Consider the following 25250-nt stretch of genomic DNA (forward strand, 5'->3'; position numbering starts at 1 on the left):
CCCTCTCGAGGGGCTCTGTAGAGATCACTCAAGGTGGAGTTCAGTCCACGTGCCATGAGGGCCCATGTGGTTCCATCTGCTCGTCCCTCATGCTCTGTCCAAATCCCCCCTCCCACTCTCTACCCTCCATGGTCAGAGAAGTGGGGTTGGGAAGAAATCATTTGAAATCTGTTTTTTTCACATTATATCAGGATAAATTTAGCTGTTATAAGATCAAATCTATGGGTGACATAACAAAATAATTTGTCCGTCCTGGTTCCACATTGACCCTATGATGTCATGGCTTGTTTCCGAGGTGGGCCCGGGAAAAAGGCTGTAAGCTCAGGATGAGAATGGTGTCCGGATGTTGGGTTGGACACAGTGCGACTGCCATATAACGCGGTTCTTGGAGGGCAAGCCCGTTTCGTGTCAGCATGTAATGATGTGTCAAGGCATTGATTCAAATTAACTTGTACACTCATGATGCACACATTGAATTTTGTGTATGAGAATGGATTATTGACCCATTTATGTATTTCGTATGTAAAGTATATGTTTATATTACATTTAGGCACCTCTAATTAGCACGGTTGGCTACAGACGGTGTATAGCTGTTGAAAACAACCCAATACAAATGATAACACGAATAATGACAAATGAGAAGGTAAAAAAGAGACAAAAATAATTCTTTGATCTTCCCAAAATTCTATAAAATAAACTCCGCACAGGTGAATCGTTACCGAATCAGAATATGTATTTATACTGCAGGAGGAATCCGATGAGATATCAAGCTCTTTTTCACAGCTGTCCAATATCTAGTTTCAAGAAAAAGCCATCGTGCTGCCTAATGGTTGTGAATCCAGTACGTGCCCGCACCTTGGCGCTGCCTCTAGTGCCCCATGAAGCACATCAAACGACCTGGCGCAGACTCATCACTCCCTTTGACAAGAAAACTGCAAAATTTTGGCCAATGGACCTTCTTCAGTGAGCTCTTATATTTATGTGCGATGAAGAAGGGTCATTGCCCAAAACCTCATCTATGATATACTCTTCCTCTTAAGGCAGTATTATAGACGGATGAGCTCTTGTTAATTGTGCTTCTGCACAACTGCCAATGCAGTATCAACGAAGAATCTGTTCATCCTTAAATCTTGACTTAAAGCTTTCGTGACTGCAGGAATTCATATTCTTTGGGTTTTTCGGTAAAACCACGTAGATAGAAAAATAAAAATCATAAAAATAACCACTATCACGACGTTTCGATCGCAACACAAGCAATCGTCATCAGGTGAGAGCTGCTGAAGCAGGAACAAATATATGGCGGGTGCGCTGCTAAGGCAGGGAGTTATTAAGGTTTGAGATGGGTGTTGCCCAAGGGTCAGTGGGCGGGGGCTAGAGATGAAATTTGCATGTAAATGTCAGGAGAAATCTTGATAAACGAAGCTGTGTGGGTGGCCATTGTATTGTGAGAGATTAGCATGTCAATGGAAGAAATTTGCTTGTAAATATAAGCTAGAGAGAGCTCGGAAAGGAACATTGCCACATGGAGGTGGAAAATAATGGCAAGCCACCGTTTACTAACATAGCTAACGGTGGCTGTGTTAGTGAATGTAACTCAGAGAGCCGAAAATAACTGCTAACATAGGTAGGTAGGAAGGGAACAACACAGCCAGTTATGACCTAAACTGGTTAATAATGTCCTTCCAATGATTGCTGAGTTTGTACCCATCTTCTCGGTTGAAATTGTGCCTGTGTTTATATATGTGGATGGCTTCATGGACGAATCTTTGCTGATAGCCAGTGGGTTTGCAGAGTACCTTTGTCTTGGCAAAATCAATTTCGTGTGTGCCCACAGCGTTAAAATAATTATCAGCCATGGCTGAGATATTGGTCCTACCGTGTTTCAGATTTGCCTTATGTTCAAGAACACGGTCCAAGACATGTCGCTTAGTTTCCCCAATGTAACTACTGCCGCAGACACAGCTTAGTTTGTAGACACCGGGCTATTGCATGTCAGGGATCACATCCTTCACAGATGGAATCAAATTACGAATTTTATGTACTGTGTTGTTTGCTCATGATTTTGGAATTTTTTTTGGTGACCCCTGCTATATATGGCAAGGTGATGGTTTTGATTGGGTCTTCAGATGGTTCTTTCCCAACGGTTGGGGCTACAGCTTTTCGGATTGTGTAGTCTGAATATCCATTCTTCTTGAGGGCTTAGTGTACGTGCTCCAGTTCACTGGCTAGGTGGTGATGGTTGGAAATACAACGAGCTCTATGGTATAGAGTTTTTGTTCATCCTTTACAACGAAGATAGATCCCATATATAGCCTCAACAGACTGTTGGGGCAAGTGCTGTTAGCGAGCATCTATGAAGGCCGGTCATCCTTTACACAGTCCCCACCACATGCCACTTCTCTATATTTCCTTAACAGCCGTTTTCATGTCATTACACACACTAATTCTTGTTACCTGCTGACTCATGCATTAGCACGGTTGGCTACATACAGTGCAAAATAAGTTCAACATACATACATCCCATCACCCTCTGTCAAATTCGTGTCTGTGAACATCTGCAACACATTTCTGACATGCTTCTCTCACATCTCCCGTATTCTCTCACCCTTTCAATACCAAAGACAAAGATCCCCCGTATAGCCTCAGCAGACTGTTGGGGCAAGCGAGCACCTATTAAGGCCAGCACGGCACACGAACGGCGTGAGGCCAGCACCACGCCCGGCCGCCTTTGTATCCCCAGTAGCAATGTGTACACATCGCACCAGGTACTCATTTGAGGCTGAGTCGACCTAGGGGATGCCCGGGACCAGTTCTGATAATCGTCACTTGTATTGGCCGTGTGTGGGAATAGAATTCGGGTCACCGCGTTTCGGAGCGCAGAGCGCTAACTGCTATGCCAACCGCTCCCACACTTTCAATACCTCCCATAGTGCCACCACCAATGTACAAATGCAAGTCGTTGAGAACATGAAAGCAGTTGAGGTGTATCGCATATTCTAATTATATAACAACGTTACTAAATCAAGCCTCAAGCCTCCGTCTCATGACTTTTCCCGTTAGGGTCCTAAGCGGGATGTCTGACTGATTCGTAATTCCCTGTTTCATCCATCGGCCATCGTCCCTTCTCCCAAGAGGGCGCACCGCTGCCCGAATCGATGTGTGGCCAAATTGTTGGGAATGAAGCGAGCAGTTGTGGCCGGTGGCTCAATTTGGGGGAGAGGGGAGGAGGAGGGGGGGCATTGATACCAACTATCCCTGGGTGCCAAAATGTCTGAGCTATGTCTCCGTGTCTAACGATACGTCCTGGACGAGTCGAGCTGCTCTCCTGAACAATTACTATCACGTGATGTCTCTTACTTGGGATTTTCTGATTCATGTAGTTCTCTTCCTGTCTCGAAGTTATAATTCGATGTATGAAGCTCTCGGTGGTGCCTTGAACGTGGCTTTTCATTATCGACTTGTATGAGGGAATATGATCATGCTCAAAAATCCATGAAGTGAAACTGCAGCCTCCTTACTTTAAGCACCACGCTGCTCCAAAAGCATTTCCATATATTGCCTCACCAGTAAAGTAGGCGAGGTATAATTTTAACTCCAATATATAATACGAGCTTCGTTAAGTTGGAGATAAAGTAAACTCGAAATTCAACTTTTACTTAAATTAAGATAAAACAAATTGCAACTTGCGATTTATGATCATTCCAAAGCATAAATTGCATGTGTAGTGGGTTACAATCTGCCTGCCTGGTGAGTAATTATTTCACTGAAGAAAATATTATAAATTTGATTTTCAATAAGGATAAGGTTGTATTCATGTCCACACTCATAATGCAACTACCTTCCTATCCACTTAGTTCTAACACCACACATTTGTACAATACCATGTCGTTCATTAATTGTAACAAATACGTGTTATTATACATCAAAATAAAATCATATTCTTGGCTTGATGTGGCTTAAGATCAAAAGTTGAAATTCGTAATTTTCATCAGCCATGTTCTATCCCGCACCTCAGATTAGCACTGTTGGCTACGTACGGCACGAAGTTCAACATGCATACATACAGTTCATGGAGGATCATGCTATGACAGTGGTCGAAGGGTGGCTTCCTTATCCCCTCCTCTAACGCACGTTGTACAAGTGCCCCAGGACTCCATGTTTGACGTTTGTGTGGGTGTGTCAGTGTTTGTTCAGACCTGATACTTGGCACCTCATCTAACAGCTGTCTGATACAAAGCTCAACGTTCCTCACATGCAACCAATTGGCCATTGACATGGGATGCGTTATTCATAATTCATCGGTTGCCATCAATGCCCAATGCTATGAATATACAATTTTATATATATATAAGCATACAGCAAAATAGATTATCTCCATTTTTCGCCTATTTTTTGATGTTCACGTGAAGTGTCAAACACGCATGAAATCAAGTTTCATTGTCATACTTTAAAGGAATATAGTTTATTTAAATAATACTTACTATCTCCTCACATAGACATTAGATTCCATGGTTTCCTTTATTTAAAGCCAGATGAGAGCCCAATGAGTAAAGTTAAGCCTTTCAATTTAGTTTAAGCTCGTTTGTTTGTGTGTATTGTCTGTACTGCATTGTTTTTCCACATTATATTAGGTCTGCATTCCTTCCTTTATTGAGTGATAATTTTACTATTATCTCAAATACCTCTTTATTCTGCCACCTAAATAAATACTGCATCCGAGGTGTGGTATAAAAAAAATAAAATGCACTTATAAGATAAGAATATTGATGAGAAGTTTAATGGGAAGGAATGGGGTTTTAAACATAAAGCAAATGCAATGTTAATAAGAAGGCAATTGATAATGGGCACAATATTTCACGGCCTAAATTACCAAGATGTGAAGGCATGGAGCCAAGCTCAGTGTCACTCGAAAATCCATGGGGAAAGACTGTCTCTTGAAAGTTGGTGGAGATTGAATGCTGTCAGTGTGCAGCGGGAAGGCTCTCTGGACAGTGAGGGTAGCCATGGAGACATGACGCCTGGCAGTGACCTTCCTGGTCCAAGTTAGAGAGAGAGCAGAAGTTGTGAGCCATGCTGTAAAGAGTTTTACCATGTCCTGTAGTGCAGCACGTGACAGGGACGAAGAAATATACAGTGGACGATTAAGAGTAGAAAGGCGATGGCATGCGGCAGACGACCTTATAGCCGACATTGCTGGTGATGGTGGGAAGCAAGTGGAGGGAGCGGAGGGCAGCTACTGGGCACGTGTGAAAAAAGAGCTTCATAGCTCATAGAATTCCTCCGGTCCAAATAAAGATTCTGATTCTGAGGCGAGGGAATCTTGCCGAGCATGGCAGGCGCCAAGGATGATGCAGGTGAGATGGTTTTTGCAACCGTTGGAGTTTCTCAAGGTTACCTGATGAAGATTGGAAAGGATGGCGTTGCAATAGTCGGGGCAAGACCCAACGAAGCTGAAGGCGAGGAAGTTGGTGATTTCTGTGGAGATGAGTGTGGACGTAATTTATGGAGGGCCCTGAGGTGGCAGTCGCAAGATCTGATGATGTGGTTGGTGTGGCCGTTGAAGGGGAAGGTGGAGTCAAGAGTGATGTTGAGGAACTTGACGTTAGTAAGAAAAATGGAGAGTAGAGCCACCAATTAGCATGCTAGAATGGAACATGGGTGTGGTCTTCTTCGTCGTGTCTCCTGTCCAACCTATATAGTCTTTGCCCAATAATCTGCACAGGCCACCGCTTCTGGTGTTGGCATTGCCAAATCTTGAGGAGTGTATTGTGGTGCTGCAAGGCATATCAGGAGATGATCCATGGTTTGCTTCTCCTGACAAGTGCATTGGTCGGTTGCGCAGAAGTCCAAGGATTTAATGAGAGAGTTGCATTTGCCGAAACCCACTCTCAGTCTGTTTAGGCTCCGCCATGTGAGCCATTTGGAATTGGAGCCAGATGCGAGCTCCTCACTGGGGCTGATTCCTCGCCGGCTCCATTCAGCAGTTTTGCCACTCGATTTTTCCCATTCTTATTGCCAGAGGGAAGTTATAGCAGATTCCGGTGATGTGGTCAGTGGTACAGTGGAGCACAATAAGCTGTTTTTCGATGACAGACGATGGTGTGCTGGCTGATGGCCATGTAGCAGATGACGGACGTCCCCACTCTATGACTTGCCGGTCGTGGTCACCTGCTACCCTTCTCCTGATGTTATGGGGTGTGGTGAGACACTGTCTGGTGCCAATCAGGATAACTTCAGATTGATGTATTTAAGGAGAGATTTTTGGACCTAGAACCACCGCTGCAAGGTGACGGTGAGCTCCAAGAGCCTCTCGAGTCCAGAGGCATTGGTGGAATCAACAGAACTGCAGGGTTAGGGTGTCATTTGTGCAAGAATGGTATTCGACACCAAAGCTCTCAACGAGGTGGGCAATAGAAGGCGTGTGAGCTGCAAACAGCAGGGGGCTGTTGACAGAACCCTGAGGGACTTTGCAGAAGAGACTTGTTTCTGTGGATGAAGACTTCCCCCACTCTGACCAAGAAACTACTGTCTGAGAGGTAGGATGTCATCCATTTTAGGGCTGGGCCACTGATACCAAAGTCAGATTCCAGGGGGGCAATGAAGAGAGAATGGTCAACGGTGTAGAAGGCTTCAGAGATGACAAGGCCAATGTGTGCAACGACTGAACCGGAGTGCACAATGGAAAAATGTTATCCATTGTCAGTGCATTCTGAGTGGACTAGGTCTGAGGGAAGGCTGACAGGAAGGAGCAAGAGTTTGGAGAGGAGGTAGTGTAGGCCTTGAGCTAGTTGAGGGTAAAGCATTCCAGGAGCTTGGAGAGGGTGGAGAGGTTGGCTTGTTATGGGTTATTAGCTTGCCGGGTCATTAGGTTTGAGGCCTGGTTGCTTGAGCAGTGGGGTGACTTGACCACTTTTAGAGCAAGATGGGAAAATGCCCGACTGCAAAAAAGACATTGGTAGTATTGGAGATAATTATGAAGAGTTCTGTAGCACACTTCGCGCAGGGAACAGGGGAGGGTGTCCAGAGGAGATGACTTGATGCGATGTGCATGGATTAGGATGAAGACATTTTTTGGGAAGTGCAAATGAAAAGAAGGGCAGGGATGTAGTCGGAGTTGGGGTTGCAGGTTGGGGGGGGCATAAGAGGGGTGTGAGTGAAGTTTTAGGGATGCATTGATGGTTTCGGTGATGGTGGAACGTTTATTGGTGAAGTGTGTGCTGAAGGAGGTTGTGAGCTTCAATAATGCTTGTGGGCTGTTGTTACTGGGGGTCAAGCTGCTGCTGCCGCGATAGAAGAGGTCTTTGAGGGCTTTCCAAAGGTCGCAAGGGTTTCCTGAGGCAGTTTGGATGCGACCTTCGATGTAGGAGGTGCGTGATGTAAGAATGAACTTTTTGTATCTTGCAAGCCGCTCTGTGTGGGGGACATCATGGTTGAAAAAAAGTTACGATGTTTAGTATTGGCGCTAATTCCCGAGCCAGTGCTGCAAATTCCACATTCCTATGCCATGGGATATCCTTTTCATAAGACAATTACTTCCCACAAAGTGGCACTCATTTCTTGACTCTGAAAATATTAAGAAGGATTCGACCCTATTTGCTGGCCTAAAACTCTAACCACTGTACTACCTGGTGAAATATACACGTAATTTTACCAACAATGGTTACTTTATACCCCTCCTCTTCCTGAACATATCTTTGGTGGTTTCATAAATTGTGTTCTCTGCCCTCTAACCTTCGCTCGCATTTTCAATGCACTGTCCATGGATGTACCACAGTCGTTATCGCTGGCATATGCTGGCTGTGACGTGGGAAATGCATAACGGGTGATTGATGATTGTTTAAAGTGCTGACATCCATTGAATAATTTTGCTCCTCTGTGCATTCGTATCTGTTGCTTAGACCTAATCTTAATTGATCTACTTGCTCATCTTTAAGTTGTATGTGAATCATCTTGTTTTGCCTGTAATGTGCTTCTCACTCTTTTTTGACGACGTCAAAGTGCCAATTGCATTGCACTATCCTGCGAGTTGTAGAACCTTGAACCCACCATAGGAATGAGGTATTTTCACGATTGGCTCACGACTACCAATTGATATAAGCACGGCCCAATATACGATGGAGCATAGGAACACTCACATTTTTTCTTTAATTACATAACGTCCATTATGTGTGTATTCTCTTTTTGCTGCCTGTGTGTGTATAGCTCTGACCCAGTGGTGAAAATTCCACATCTCATACTTATTGACAGATGGCAATACATTCATGGCTGCCTACGATAACATTATGAGAACACACATGAGAGCACAATTAAAATTCAGAATGCCGGAGGGCTGCTACAGTTGATGATTGTGAAGTCAAATTCTGGTCCAGGCTTCACCATTACTTCAATGGGTTTGATAGCATTATCGCTATTGTGTGGGAAGTGAACAATGGTCGACCTTTGTAGTGATTGATCCTGTTATGGACATGCCGAGTTTCCACTACTGGCTAAGAGCAGCCACTGGAAATAAGTATACACCCCATGGTGTATTTGAGCAGTAACACACAGACATTTTGAACTAAACTACGCGTATTCGATGTGAAGCACTATCACGCATTCTTTGTCAACAGAATCACCACCACAGTGGCCTGCAACATGGATCTTACCAAGTATCCCATGGACAAGCAGACCTGCACCCTGCAACTGGAGAGCTGTGAGTTGTTGCATGAAAGAGTTCAGAGCTTTTTTTTATGTCCAGGCTTATTCACATTCAGAGGGCCCAGTCAGTGGTGCAACATTTGCGCTGGTGGCAACGAATTGAACGGGGGACCCAAACGTGCCGCGTCACTGTCCGCTCTCGCCTCACATATCCACGTGATTAAGGCCCCCCCCCCCCCCCCCGAGGCGTCTTTGGTGTCTGTCACCTGATCAGTGTCAGGTGCACACCGCACTCATCACAGCCACCCGACTGCACAACTTGACATTGCTGTCCCCTCCCGAGTGCCAACAATCTGCCCACCACCCGTTTGAGACAATTGGATTCGTTTCCGACGCCTCCAGCTGTCACTGCCAACCCCCCCAAGCAGCCAACTGCAAGCAGTCGCTGCCCCCCGCCTCCCACGTATTCACAGCCTGGCACCTGGGGTTCCTGCGGACCTTGTGGACCCTCTGCGGTGCAACTGCACCGCCTGCACACTCAGTATAGCTACGACGCTGATGACTCACCACAAACAGGTTGAATTAAACTGGAACGTTCGATTCGTTGTCTTTGTCCTGACAGAACATCCAATTCCTCACACTCTGAAAATATTAACAGCCCTGGAGTTCTGTATATAATTCTACAATCACCGATGACTCCTGTACTGTACTTCAGTGAGACTTACCTTATCTCCATTAAATATAAAAAATGTACCCAAATCCTTATACTGATTGATGCTGTAAAAATATCACAAGCCCACTCCTTTTCAACGTTCCCAGTATATTGAAGACTGTTTTCTGACAAACGCAAGCATGCTCGAACGCCACTTCACCAAATTGTCCAAATCTTCGTCTCATGGTTTTCGGTAACACAAGCATGCTATTCTTAACAATTAACCTGTTATTCATTCCAGAGGTCACTGACTAAAACAGCAAATGTGTAGAGAGTAAATACAGTCCATATGGGAAACACGAAAATGATACACAATATGACCCCATCCAAATATGAGTGTATCACCAGCTGCGAAAAACTGTCATGTAATTAACATTGGTAGGTTAAAGGTTTAAATATAATGTACAGCCCTTTGTTAGTTCACCTAATGTATGAAGGCCTCATGCCATATTAGTTGTTTGACCATAAGGTGCTTACACTGCTCAGTGTGGGTTGGCCCAGAGTAGGGGTGCGTGGTTATTCATCCACGACTGGCATTTGTAAATCCACTGGCTGCAGAATAGAGACCTCCCTCACCACGACATTTTTGAACATGAGTTTTGTTAGACCATACTTCACCGTACTGGTCACTGAAGTACGGTTTAGCTGTCACTCGCAAACTAATGGTGGTGGTCAGCAATCAAACTCAGGTGGCCAGGTTCAGAGTACCAACACTCCACCCCACTTTCATTCGGCAAATAAATAAAGACAAATGAATTACAGCGGGGGTAGTTTACGCAGTTTAAGGCTTTGAGGTGTAATTCCGATTGAAAGTCACCTGAGATGGCTGTAAATGAGTGTGACATTAAAGATCTCGGCTGTATCACTTGTGTTGTTGAGCGAACCACCGTCTTAATATGGGGCAGCTGAAAGGTAATTTTGAGACATGCTCATACATCTGACGGTGAATGATGATGATGATGACGACGACGACGATGATGACGATGCTGATCTCTGATGAGTGTGTGGTATTGTTAGGGGGATACAATACGAACGATCTGGTGTTCTACTGGACACGCGGAAACGACTCTGTGCGGGGACTCGACACACTCAAACTTGCCCAGTACACGGTGGAAGGGTACTACACCTCTGTTTCTGAGGCCGTCTATGAAACCGGTGAGAAATATATTTGTCTACGTAAATGCTTTGTTTTGTTTTTGAAGGTTCCGTGGCAGTGGTGCATCAGCACAAATGAAAACTATTGATGACGATTCAGGCAATGGCCCTTTTTTATAGAACTTGGGGAAGGGGCATTTCCACAAACATCATCGACTATATATATTTATTCCTTTTTAGGCATTGCTATTTGATGAATGCGTTGAGTTTTTGTTCCAAGAAAAAATATGCAAACTGAGAAACCTGTTTTTCAGAGTAGATAAGGGACACAATGGAATGTTGTAATTTATGAAATTGGTGAATTCTACATATATACTTCTTGACAGTCTAAAGCCACATGAATTAATGTTTGGTAATTTATTTTTGGATTTTTCCCAAATTTAATTCCAAGGTTGCTGCCAGCGTTGTATCATGGAATGTGTAAGAGAATACCCTACAAGAGGAATTATTTTTGAACTGCTTCAAATATACCTTAATGTGACTTAAAACATTTTTTACACAAAAGAGTGTGCACTACTTAACATGCCATCCTGCTGATACAAGTTCATTGCTTGGCACTGAAACGGCTGTTTTGTGTTTGTTAACAAACTTGGAATTTATCCAAATTAAGTAAAAACCCATATTTAATACATTAATTCTGTCACCCGGCCGATACATTAGTTTACTCCACTTGAAAACCTGGTTTAAGCCCGAGTTACTGCTCAGAATCAACCCAGGGTCTAAGTGATGCCATCTCTATGTTCTGACTGCTGTGCCAGCAGGTCATCTCCATGTTTGGCCATATTTCCCAACAGGCAGTTTAAACTATGGTGCAGGTTTCTTAAATTCCCCCACCACTGTCTTCCCAGCAGTATAAATGAGTAAACCGCAGTTTGTCGATCATCAGGTCGAGTGTGGTGTGGTTATTCCCCCCTTTTGCAAGACATTTGACCAGCGTGGAGTAGGTCTAAATACCCACTCTCTTTAGAGCTCCCCCAAAATAGAGGGCCTTTAGCCAGCAGTGGTGAGCAAGTAATTGCAGAAATGCACATTTACATAAACAATAGTTGTGAATAACAATTGCATGCATTTGGCCTTTGGCCAATTAATATCCAAATGAAATTTAGATACATATTTGGTTCATAAAAAAAACAAATGAAAGATCAATATTCATTGACATGTGCCCCAACCAGTACAACTTGATTCAGTGAACACACCTGCTCATATTGAAAAAATTAGCAGTTATAAATAATAGCTGAATATAGAATACATACAATTTGACTATTAAGTGAAACTGGAATATTTCTGTTTCACTGAATAATTACGGTAATTAAAGTGTCAAGGATAAAACAAAGAAACGCCTTTGTAATGACACGCCAAGAGAAGAATATAACTCCATCAACCATGAGTTAGTATACCTGCAGGGACTTATAGCATCACCTGCTGGTAGCAGAAAGGGACTGACTTTTCAGCCTTACAAAATATACTGACCATAGTCACAACACAAGACCTCCTCAGTCACAACACCTCCTCAGAGGTGACAACCACCGATCTCTTTTATAACAGCTCACAGAGCTTGCATGTCTGTAAAGTTGAGTCTTGTCATACATTTGAGCACTGTTTTCAATTTACAAGCAGTGATTTTGTTTGGAAAGCAATCCCTTGGTGATACAAATGTGAATTAAAACCTACACCTGTTGCAGCCCAAGGTATGCATCATGTTCTGTATAGCGGATTGTCACCTGTCCTGGTTTTAACAGGACTTGATGAGGTAGTTGTCTTTCTGGGACATTAGAAATCCAGGTTTGTGTCAGTTGTGCAACAAATCACCCATCAAGACAACACATTTCTATGTCGTTCTTCCCTATTTCGGAATTGTGAGATAATATTATCATGGTATGCCCCAGTTTTTAAATTGTTACCTCTGCATATTCATTATAGAGTTGTGAGATGTAGTGAAAAATGACGTTTCAAACATTCAGTTATATACATAGTCCAACAGCATCGTTGGGTGCAGTGGCACACACTTGAAATCTAATAACCTGTAGGAGGGGTTATGCAATTGTAGTGGGTTCCACGGAGGCACACACTTGGTCTGGGAGGCAACACGTTTATTATACGGCCCCAACCGGGCTACTATCAAAGGCAACACTGTTAACTACCCCCAACAGAGTAACTACTAGATAAGACCCCGATCGAAGACCGAAGCGACGTGGCTCGAGGGGATGATTCTAGAAGACAGCCCAGATCGCTCTCGGGACTCGGCTTTTATCCTCCTCAGCATGGCCCCGGCCACGCCTCCTTCTGGATCTTACTAGAAGCCCGAGGACCCTATGCCAAGCGTCCCATTACCTCTTCTGTCCGGTCACGTGCCGTCTCGGGTTCACCCAGACTGTTACATCCTTAACCGACCTCTCTCTGTGACCAGAACAATGCCCCCTAGGGTTCCCTTCCATGCTATCCACACTCTTGTTCCAGAGAGAGGCTTTGACACGCACAGTTCCACTCTACTCTCAGTGGCTGGCGCTACACCACAGTGACTCACTATACGTCACTACACAATCATGCTAAGATTACGTGCACAATATATACCTGAATGACAATAATGCATCTTCGAAAGGCAGTACAGCATGTCGTTTTTTTCCGATGCAAGTTTGAGCGTTTTTCTCTCTTATGTATGAGCTTTTTTTGGACACTTCTAAAAAATTTCTTGAAAAGAATTGGCCAAACATACCAAGTGGGTCCCTACTGAAAATGTGTCATGAGGTTGAGTAATGTTTTCCTGGACAAATATAGAATTACAGCACTTTATATAATTGGTTGCTGTGGAAGTCGAGTTTTGCGGTGGTCCTCAACAATTATATCTTACACGGTATTGCTCATACCTTTTGATGTTGTTTTGAGCAACACAGGTAATTGAAATATATTGATCTATACAATACAGTACTTTGAAAAAAAATGGCGATTTTTTTACATCAAAGGAATACTGAAATGTGCTGTGTCTCACTTGCCAATAATAGCTTGCCATGCTGTTGCAATGGATTATTTCCAGGATGCTTGATTTTAATTTTTGGTGTCAGAGGTTACCTTGATGCAGGGATTAATTTCTCATGGAATATTTTCAGTGGCTCCCTACTTGGGTGGGGGTGGGGGGCAGATGGGAAAATATTTTTTGAAGTTCATCCCTGGAATTCTCTGGCCGAAAAAAACACTGCCTTTATGTAATATGTAATAATAGGGTGCCGCAGTGTAAAGATGTTAACTACCTCGCCTGATATACAGGAGGTCGTGAGTTCGATCTCGACCCTGACGCCTGTATATTTGGAGTTTGCATGTTCTCTCCGTGGTCGTGTGGATTTTTCTCCTGGTCCTCCTGTTTTTCACTGCACATTTCGAAACATGCGTTTAGAGTATTTGGCTGTTATACATTTCCACATAAGCCACTTCATTGGGCTATATAGCTCAGTGGGCCTTACTTGGTAAAATAATATAGTGATAATAGTAGTAGAAAATGTGTTGTCGAATACCAACTGCAGTGTAAAGTAAATCTTGACTTAAGACCCAAAGAAGGTGTAAAGTAACTTTTGTAGAAATATGGTAACAAAATTATAAATAGTAGCGACACGTAAGCAGGAAGGTAGTCCGTGGACTTCAATATAAAACAATCAACCTCAGAAATGTGTCTCACTGTCAACGAACATGGGGGCTCTTTAGGCATGGATTGAAGCTGTAAGTGTCAAAGCTGTGGCCCTTGAGATCACGCGTGTCTGTTCACATTTATCGCTCTATTCACCAGGGGGTTTCCATGGGAATAAAGTCGTAAATCCTGAATTCACAATGCCATCAAAACCCATAGAATGGGAATTTCCGAAGGGATTCAAACCCCCTTTGTTGAGAGTTTGAATTACAGGATCGCCTGAGCCTGGACAATGCAATCGCAGAAGTACAGTAGAATATGAAATTTTGATATGCATTCACAATGTAAAAATGTTCAAACACAAATGGATGATGCTTTGTTAAAAATGTGATTTGAGGAAACATCAATCAATTTTCTATGTTATCATTATTTATGAAATATGTAACATGAGTAAAGATCGGTAATTTCCGCCCTAATTGCACAGATTAATAACAACTGCTATAAATTACGAAAAAAGTTCACTACAATAATCTAGTTGTCCCTTTAAATCACAATAGAAAGTGTCGGCTAGATCAATGAACATGGGATGTTAAAACACCTTCATGCACAGCCCAGAGTTGGGCTCCAGCATTGTATTGATGGTTAGATGACAGTCATATTCCAAACGAAGTGCACAGGTGAGGTAAAAATAAAACCCCTTACCCCTGCTCCTTTCGCCCATTTCCCCATTGTCTTCCCCTTGCACTCACGCACTTAACTTTTTGCCCCACCTTTAATAAACATGGGGTGGCAAAAACAATTAAACAAACAAATAAGTCAACACTCTGGAGTGACTGGTAAAATTCCACCTTCTGATGGCGAGGGCCTGTCTATCCACGTTTACTTTGTTGTCATCACTGTGCATTCGTGATGGACTGCACTCACAAGAATGTGTGATAACAACAAGGGTTCAGACTTACACATTGTGACCGCTGTTGATTGGCTGAACCAGAATTGAAATGTACACCTCGGATATGCTTCCTCGGAGGTACAAAAAAAAAGAACCCCGGGACATATCATGAGAAGAATATGTCACGATGTCAGCAGAAGGAAGATTTACAAGCAAATTAATTATCTTGTATGGTATATTATTATCTGAATTTTTTTTTATGTTCTGGGAAGACTAACCAATTTTCCAGGACATCTACCTCAATAAGAACATGATTTTGAGAATCAAGCAGCCGAGAAAAAGTGATAACTGCACGGTCCTTTATTATGACTCTGCGGCAGGCCAGTACCCGAAGCTGGTGTTTCACTTCAAACTGCGGCGTAACATCTTGTATTTCATCCTGGAGACGTACATTCCGTCCGTGCTGCTCGTTGTGCTGTCCTGGGTGTCCTTCTGGATCAGCCAGTCTTCCGTCCCTGCCAGGATCTGTATCGGTGAGTTCTGCAGATCTTTTGTTTTTTTTGTTTAAATTGTTTTCATAAATCACATCTCGATTGTGCTGTCACTATCTGTAACAGAGATACACGTTTTTGTTTTGTACAGAACTATCTGCACAGCAGAACATATCCAGAATAATTCCTGAAGTGAACTTGCAGGTTTTCTCCCCCCTAATCCTGGCAAAGTTGATCTTATATACAATTTACAATGTTTTTTTTTAAGTTGTGCAGTTGATTGATGATGCTTTCATTCTGTGCTTCTCTGCCATAAATATGCAAGTTGCATCTTCAGCTTTGAACTGGGCCAAATTAAATGTGAAGGCAGAATTCATGCGATGCCTTCTTGTGCAATAATATTCCCTCTTAATAATTTAAACAACGTTGGCATTGAATGTAAGCACTTTTGCAAACACACCGATGCACACATATGTATCATACATATTTATGCCTTCAATACACGTGGCTAAAATGCACACAATCGTTACTGATGTATGCTAAAAAAAATGCAGTTAATCATGAAGCACTGCGTTTTTATTGCATGTGATTAAACTCGCTGCTTTGCAAAAAAACATTATAAGTTGAACAATAAATAACTTCACTTCTTTTTGGCTCTCAGCGTAATTCCAACCATGCATCTTTTTATTTTTATTTTGTGCACTTTTTTGGCGCGGGACAGATGGATTAGAGAACATACTCGGGTTAATGACGCCACTCGAACTACATATATTAAGAAACGAAAGTGGTCTTGGGCAGGACACTCGTCTCCAGAAGTGATGATTGCCTATGGTTAAAAATAATAATGGGAGTCTCGGCCAAGGAAAGGAATGCATCATAGAGGATGTCCACCGAGAGGAGATTGAGCAGCGAATCTGCGTGCGTGCAGGTGCTCGGTGAATTATTCCATCGCAGGATTCGTGAGATGAGGTTGCGGATTGGGCCGTCATCCAGCAGTAGATTGGCCATGGCCGATGATGATGGTGATGGTGATAAATGCACGTGTAAAAAAATATGGAATAGCACTGCAGACTAATTGGTTGATCGTGTTTAAATTATTTACACATGACATATCACCTTCTGGGTACCACAGTGCCAGTAGGGGGCAGTACAGCAAGTAGTTTTCTGATGTAAGTGCATCGAAACGTTTTATTTTGTATTTATGCATAAAGAGGTGGGTTGGAACTTTTCTGGAAATATCAACTTGATAATGAAAAGTAACATACCAATGACCCCAATGAAGATACGTATAAAAAAGATCTACCACCTGTCATGACTTGGTTTTGAAATACGGTCATGGTTGTAAAATACGGAACAAAAACTGAAAAGTGCCCAAAGAAGTTTGGAGAGATGCGTGCTTAGAATTGCATTGAGAAGCCAAAAAGAGAATTGCGTGCATTCGATAGGATATACAGGTTAATGACATCATTCTTCTTTTGTATGGCAAATTACATCATTCAAACTGCCAAGAGAAAGTAAGTGGGCTTGAGCAGGACACATCGCTAGAAAGGATGGTAAAGCATAATCATGGATTGAAGTGGCAACCAACGAATGGGACGCAGCTGAGAGGACGACGAGATGGAGCGCTGATATCAGTTCATTTGCAGGTAATGGTCGATTATTGGATTATTAGATTGTATGCTTATGAAAGGTGGCTGCAGCTTGAGAAGGGTTTCATCTGGCAGTGGATTGATCACATGCAAACACCCAGGCAGGACCATCTGAAAAAATAAGTCTTGCGAATCAATTACCTCAATACTGCCCCCGGTGTATCATATTTTCTGAATCTCTCTATATGCAATTAGTTTATAATTGTTAGAACCATATGGACGAGCACATGGCAGTTATACGGTGTGACGGGCGTAAGGAGCAATATCGATTTTGTTTTAATCGCATAGTAAACTCCCGGATTTAAGAGCTCTGTGCAGTGCACACACACTCAGGATGATAATCCTGTTTTGCTCCATTGCATTCAACTTGGCTACCCATTTTGACAACACAAAAAACCTGCTGAGCATAGGATACATTGTATTGCTAGTAACTCATAATAGCTGATTAGCAAACAGCACAAAAGTCACGGAAAAACGTGATTGTGTATGAAACATTATATTTACAGTGTACATATAAAAAAAACTTCCAATTATTTATTCAGGAAAGCTTCACTGAGTCTCAATACACTTTTTTTCAGTGGGATATATTTGGCCAATTCACTGAAAGAGCCTTTCACTTCATGTGGGAGGAAACCAGAGAAAACCCACCCTGTATACGAGGGGTGATATTCATCATTTCAATATTCCGGCCATTTCGCAGCCCTGTTGCTTCAATACCTGGCAAGCCCTGGTGACTATCCATTCACATACTAACTAGGCTAAAGTCTGTTTGGCTTCTGAGATCTTAACTGATTGGGTGCATTGAGAGTGATTTGGTTTTATGTCTTTGATATGCATTCACAATGTAAAAATGTTCAAACACAAATGGATGATGCTTTGTTAAACATGTGATTTGAGGAAACATCAATCAATTTTCTATGTTATCATTATTTATGAAATATTTAACATGAGTAAAGATCGGTAATTTCCGCCCTGATTGTACAGATTAATAATAACTGCTATAAATTGTACGAAAAAAAGTTCACTACAATAATCTATTTGTCCCTTTAAATCACACAATAAAAAATGTCGGCCAGATCAATGAACATGGGATGTTAAAAACACCTTCATGCACAGCCCAGAGTTGGGCTCCAGTATTGTATTGATGGTTGCAAATGAAGGTCAAATTTGGAAAATGTATAACGGAAAAACAAAACGACCTTTTTTAATCGCATTATAAACTATGTAATATTATCGGCACCACATTTCACGTGTTATATATTGTAGTTCTAAACATAATTCTGAAATCATTTAATTGTTTTCGTGGTGCATTCCATCACGGTGAGGATGTAAATGAATGACACATTGGTCTGTGTGCCGAGAGACCTTGTATAAAATTTATATCTCTTAATATTCGTGGCAGCGTTATCTAGCAAGTGCATAATATTCTTAACTTATACAATATCCCAAATTCTCATTGCAAAAAGGGTCTTGCGATTATGTGGAATTGTAAAGTACCCAAAGGAGTCAAATACTAAATGATCTTGGCCACTTGCATATGATAATGCTAAAAAACCTAACCCGCAAATGTTATTTGTGTTGGTGTTAACTCATCCAAGGCCTGATGAATAGCCAGTAGAGTTGCGAGTTCAAATGATGTTCGTAGAATGTACGCACCTTTTCATTGATTCAATCAGATCAGTACCGCTATGTGGGATGTGAAAGGTGGTCACCTTACGGATTGACCAGCTTCCACCATTGGAACGTGGAACTTTCACCACTAGTTCAGTGCCATGAGCAGAAATCAGTACTTCCCAAGGCTAGTATGAGAATAAAAACAGAATAGCCCATGTATGTATGGTTAAATTGAACATACAAATACTACTACTACCTATAAACCTCAGGCATGACAACAACAACATTTTAAATATATACAGTGTCTAAATTAAGCCACGTGTGAAGATGCTTTACAACAAAAAATACATTTCAATCGAAGCTATGTTGGGAATGGGGGGAGGGAGCAAACCATGAGAGAGAGACTAAACTAAACTATATTTTATTTTACCAGGTAAGCACCACTGAGCTGTATAGCTATTTTTCAGACCCAACCTGGCCACACACGATCGCTTAACGAAGTGCCTTATCATGTGAAAATTTATAGCAACCAAATATTCTAATCGCATGTTGATTCTAAATGTGGAGGGAAAACCCGGACGACCCGGAGAAAAATCTACACGACCATGGGGAGAACATGCACACTCCAAATATACGGGCATCGTCAGGGTCGGAATCTAACTCACGACCTCCTGTATACTAGGCGAGGTAGTTGACATCTCGCCATCGAGAGGAGAGGGCAACACCGGCAGCACAGCTCAGTTTGAAGCAACTGGTACCCAGCACCAACGAGCCCCAGACACTCCACATGGGCTCCATGACCAAAGGAGTCCCAGGGAATCCACGGTTTGTCACACATGTATATGCCCTGCATCGAGTGTTCATCACATGGTGATCAAATCCAATTTATGTGATTTCATAGTGCAAAGCTGGAATATGCCAAATATATGTAACGCTATTTGTCCACTATTGGTGACTGGGCTGAGGCCATCAACTCGCCTGCACATGAGGTTAGGTCACATGTGGCTCTAACCCAGATTTGAATCTAAAATCTCAGCGGTGTCAGCTTATTACTCTGAGATGGCCATAATTGCACTCGTCCACCCTGTTTAACCGAGTGTGTGCTTTTTAGCTGCCTTCATTACACATGTGACCCCAGTATGAATTTACATATTGGTGTAATGTAGTGTAAAAACATCGTTTGACTTTCCACATGGCCATACTCACAAATGCAGAAATGTAGTGCACAACACCTGTGCATGCCTTTTGTTTTTAGTCTGGAAAATGGCCTTCTCACATTCCATTCCACACACTGTGGAGAAAGTAGTGCCAATATTCTTTGGGTCTTTCGGTAACCTCTCTTTCTCCTCGGCACGAATGCAGGCGTCACCACAGTGCTCACCATGACCACGCTAATGATGGGCGCGCGCACCTCCCTGCCCAACGCCAACTGCTTCATCAAGGCCATCGACGTCTACCTGGGCATCTGCTTCAGCTTTATTTTCGGCGCGCTCGTGGAGTACGCCGTGGCGCACTTCCACACGCTCGAGCAGGGACACATCCACGACATCCAACGGGTAAAGCCGGGCCTCGTTCGAATTTCGCGAACAATGAGAAAAGCCCCATCGCAAACAGTAACGACGAGTGCGCGGGCCCGGGGGGAAATAAAGAGAAACGCAAATCGGATTTAATAATATGTAGGCTTTTGCGACAAATATTATTCATAATATAGGTTTTTGGATTAGATCGCGTAAGTATAAATATGTCGTAACCCTCCACCACCCGACACAGCCAATTAGTAAGGGATTTGTTACGTAAACAAAACGCCAATTAGTGACGAATTCAGCCCATCGGTGTGTTCGAGAGTAAATCCACAACATTTACAATTTGAGTACCGTGACGTTTAGCTGGTAATTACATCCAGCATCATCGGGCGATTTGCCTTGCCTGGCAAATCGCCCAATGATTCACGCCACCAGCTCAAAAGAACTGCCAGTTTTGTCACTTGGAGTTGGTTGTGCAATTGACAGAAATGGCCACACATTAAGTTATTTTGAGCCGGCTGTCTAAATAAGGCTGACAGTTTTTTTATGTGCAACGTGCATCTTTGGGTAGCAGCTCATCCCACACTCGCCACAACCCCACCGTTCACAGGCCTCCAAGTATATTTGGTAATGTTTGCAACTTGTTTACAGTGACCCACAGGCGTGGTTGCTATTTGTTACTCTGCTAGATCCTTGGTTTTTCAGGCCGCTGGGTTATGACCTTTTCCTTCACTGATATCTCCTTGCAGTGGTCTTTCCACTTCTCTCTGTCTGTCGCTGCGGCTTTCGTCAGAGAGGATGAAGAGGAGTCGGTTTTTGTTCCAGATTCCCAGAGCTGAGAATTGTCACATTCTTTGTTAAAAGTCAAAGTTGGCCATTGTTCATCTCGGATAGTATAACCTGAATGGGTGTTGGAAATTACAACATTCCCACGGAAGGGACCCATCAGAAAGCAGCAGCTAATGGATGCTGAGGTAATCAAAATATGATTTGGGGTCAACTGCAGGCAATTTAAATGTAGAAGCAATGTCAGCAGTTTAGCATGGGGCACAATCCCCCCCCCCCCCCAAGTCTAAGTGCAAGCGATAACCCAGCAGTGTGGTAGGGGGCAGTGTGTATCTTGTATGTGCTGCCGTTTTAAACCCAAGCCTTGTCTATTCTGCAAACAGTACATATCCCATGACCATGGGCTTAGATTGCAACCCCCTTCATCCAGCGGTAGTATATAGCTCCACGACCCTCCAAGATTATGTGTATTTAAATCGGTGAATAGAAATGCTGGTGGACAGTCTCTTCCCTTTTCATACGATTCCAAAGCGCGTGTTATATGTGTGAAATGCAGCGATTAGATCCGGGAAGTACAAGAAAGCGTACGCTACCACCCAAAGCTGTAACAAGCTGTGACACATATAAAACACTGCAAGTCTGCCCTACGTGCTCTGCCGTGTAAGAAATCCTGGCTAAGCCTTTGCCTACGGCATTCTTGACAGAGCTGTGGTGATAGCCTCAGTGTTCAAGCTAAACTGCCAGCACAGGCTACTAAAATCTTTTTCCTAAGCAAGTTTGGACCGCATCAATAGCTCTTTAAATATTAAGCTTCCCTCTTCTCCAGCTGCTTATCTCCACAAAGGGGAAATGTGCTTTTCATTGCTGGCATACATTAACACTGCATGATATCTCTGCTGCTGAAATTGTGCGTGTGTGCAAGTAATAGCATTATTAATAGCGGTATTTTTAAACGATGAATGTGGTAGACATTGGGTGTGGATTATATTTCCTACATCGAGCTGATAAAGGTGTTGCTCCAGAGGGGATTTTGCCTCCTCTTGCTGGATAAATATAATGCAGTGTGTAAGTCACATGATGTTTGGGGATGAGCATTAGTTGATTTTTTAAATTCTATTTGCTTGTCGTCTAACCAACGATGCTCGTACATTTGGTACCGGTGATTGTAATCTAGTTAAAAAATTCTACACAATGTGAGATTGAATTGCTGTCAATTGAATGCACTTGCGTTTTGTTGAGTCCATCGGTCAGAGGCTACAATGGACTACTATCGGTAACTTACAGAAGTACCATGGTACATGCCACCTGCTGGTGGAAGCTATAAACTCTCCAAATGGACAAAGTGCAGCCATGAGATTGCAATGTAACCCGTAAATAATTGCCGACCCCGTCACAGTTAAAGATTTCAGTGGAAACATAAACCCTAGTTTCATGTCTTATCATCCAAAGTCTTCCTTAGGGACGTCACTTTATTTTGTGGTGTTTGCTGGTGGCTCACAGTTGAGTGAGGGATTCTATTTTGTCCACATTCCTGTTGTATTTCCTCTTTGGCACTTTAAATGTCCTGATGCTCCTGTTAACATAATATATAACATATTATGTTTTGAAGTTTTATTGAGAAAAATAAATACTGTGCGGTAGTCCAGTAAATAGGGTTGCGTGTAATTACTGGGTCTAACAAATGTGATGACCAATATATAATTACTGAAATAGATAATGCAAGTAAATTGGAACAAATTTATGGATTATCAACACAAACTCCACTGAATTACATCTATATTCTCTTGAGGCAGGCCTTTGTAGTAGAAATTGTCCCGATTTGACTGCTGTTTAAACCATATTCATGCTCTGAGATCCATTTAGGTCCCAAAACCCAACATAGAATATCAAAGAATGTAACACATTGGTATCTTGGCACATTTCAACTACGAGCATTCACCTGCCACCTAAAGTGAAACAACTGGTGAACATTCCATCGTTTTTGTGCTTATGTGTGAGGGGACATTGTTATAGATAACAACTTAGCAACTCAACTACACTTTTATGGCATCGACCTCCGAACATAAAAACACAATGGGCACATAGCTCCTTTTTAAAAATGGATATAAAATAAAAAAAAATGTCTTGCTCGTCAGCTGGGCATCGCTCGGGCTGTCAGGTGCCATGCAATTTTCTGTCTACCTTCTTGTGAAAAATATTGTTTTGTCCTCAACAGAGAAATCGTCTGTAGAGGACAAAATATTAAGTCAAATATATTGTATTGGTACACCGATCTCATTCACAAATCACGTATTCTCCAGGAAGAAATTAGAACGATGTTAAAATTAAGATCAATTTAGCACATTAGGTATCTTAATCATTCAAGTGTATAATTATAACACGATTAATTCCGTCTGGAAAGTATCACTGAGTCTCAAGGCTATTGAAGAAGGGTCTTGCTTTCTCATATGTTTGGCAATGTCTCTGAATGTTATTTTTACGTGGGAGAAAACCAGAGTATCAAGAGAAAACCCATTTATATATACGAGGGAACGACACTCAAAGGTTCACAGTGGTGGGCTCGCAAATTAATTGGCTGTACTGCAATCGCCTGGCCATATCACAGCCCAGTGGGTTTGAAAGTTTCACAAATGTATGCGATCCATCAACCCTTGCCTCCAAAGTGGTATATCGCACTGGTACTTAATGGCTGAACAAGTTAAGCTTCACTTTTATGTCTTTGGCCTTGATAATGCATCGTCAATACAAAACACATTACAGTATATGTTCATTCTTCGATGGTTTGCACTTATAGAATGACACGAACTGTGATATTCCTTTGTGATCTGTGTAGTTCCAATGTTGGAATTATTTTAAACTCGGCATCTGATGAAAACAAGTTTAGCTACATTTTCAAATAAAACGCTGTATATCGTATTTAAAATTAGTTTCAAGCCCCGCTGCAGCAAAACGTGTCAATTTCAATACTGCTCCGTAGAAAATACCACTGGAATATAGATGACACACTTATGACATTTAAATTCATGTGGTTGCTCTATGGAGAGACAGCTAAACAGATGCAGGATATTTGGGGCTGCTGCAAATATCAGCCCTGCCCCTTGCTCATTACAGCAGGGGGACAGAATGACTTCGACTTTTTGCAAAACGTGGGGACCAATTTTCAGAGAGCCATTGCACAACGTAATTGAAATATATTTTCAGAAAAGGTTTACATTTTATTCCTGACTGTAATTGTTGTGTGCCACTGCATTCTCTGCTGCCTTTAACATGACGAATAATAAGCATCGCTTATGTAAGCCGTTGAATCGGTGTGTCAAAATCACCGCTCTTTTGTCCGTTAGGAGCTGAAGAAGGAGTTCGAAGAGAGCAACGGGATGATGCAGACCCCCGTGACGCGCTGCCCCGCAAAGACGGTGGACAGCTACGACGGAGGCAGCGGCAGTGGGAATGGGCACGGGCACTCCTCGTCTCCCGGACACTCCTCATCTCCTGGGGAACCCAAGCCCAACGGCGCTCCCCAGGGGATCAACGTGGAAGGGAAGAAGCTGAAGGAGCGGCTGGTCTGCATCATGAACTGCTGCACAGTGCAGAACCCACACCACATCGATAACTACTCTCGCAAGGCCTTTCCCCTCACCTTCATCGTCATCAACCTTTGCTATTGGATCTACTATCTCTATCTGTAATCCACATGCGTGCGAATGAGTGTGTGTACGTGTGTGTATACCTGTGTGTGTTTGTGGAGCAGTAGCGTAGTGGTTAGTGCACTGTGCTACACACCTAGCGCCTGAGTTCAATTCCTGGTCGTGGAGTACATTAGCGGTGATTATCTGAATCTGTCCTGGGTCAATTAACCTTAAATGAGTATCTGACACAGTGTGGAAAGATCAGCACTGGGGAGACAAAGGTGACCATGCATGGTGTTGGCTCATGAACCTGCTGATTTGACTGTGTAACAATTGTTTTTTTGTTCCTGGGTAGTAAGTGGTATTTCCTAATTGCTTATGCCTCAAAAGTATAGAAAATGGCTATTATTCCGCACAAACTTTGCTTTTGTGACCAGGACAGTGATACTTTGAAATTTAGCTATTTTCCAGAACATTCCAGATCGATTAAGTGCTGCGTAAACTTGGAGTAACTTCTAGAATATTATAGAACTTTCCAGTAAAAAGAATAGT

At 42.6% G+C, this 25250-nt stretch overlaps 1 protein-coding gene across 1 annotated transcript in view; it reads left to right on the plus strand.

Moving 5' to 3' along the window:
* GABRP (gamma-aminobutyric acid type A receptor subunit pi) overlaps positions 1-24792 on the plus strand; it is a 41385-nt gene extending 16593 nt beyond the window's left edge. The window contains exons 5-9 of the mRNA XM_078855092.1: positions 8610-8692; positions 10367-10504; positions 15390-15542; positions 20126-20319; positions 24414-24792. Coding sequence (XP_078711218.1) covers positions 8610-8692; positions 10367-10504; positions 15390-15542; positions 20126-20319; positions 24414-24758 — 913 coding nt within the window. The 3' untranslated portion in view covers positions 24759-24792. The remainder of the gene's footprint in view (positions 1-8609; positions 8693-10366; positions 10505-15389; positions 15543-20125; positions 20320-24413) is intronic.
* Positions 24793-25250: the final 458 nt, after the last annotated feature.

Source organism: Lampetra fluviatilis, chromosome 4 (assembly GCF_964198595.1).
Source record: "Lampetra fluviatilis chromosome 4, kcLamFluv1.1, whole genome shotgun sequence".
NCBI lineage: Eukaryota > Metazoa > Chordata > Hyperoartia > Petromyzontiformes > Petromyzontidae > Lampetra > Lampetra fluviatilis.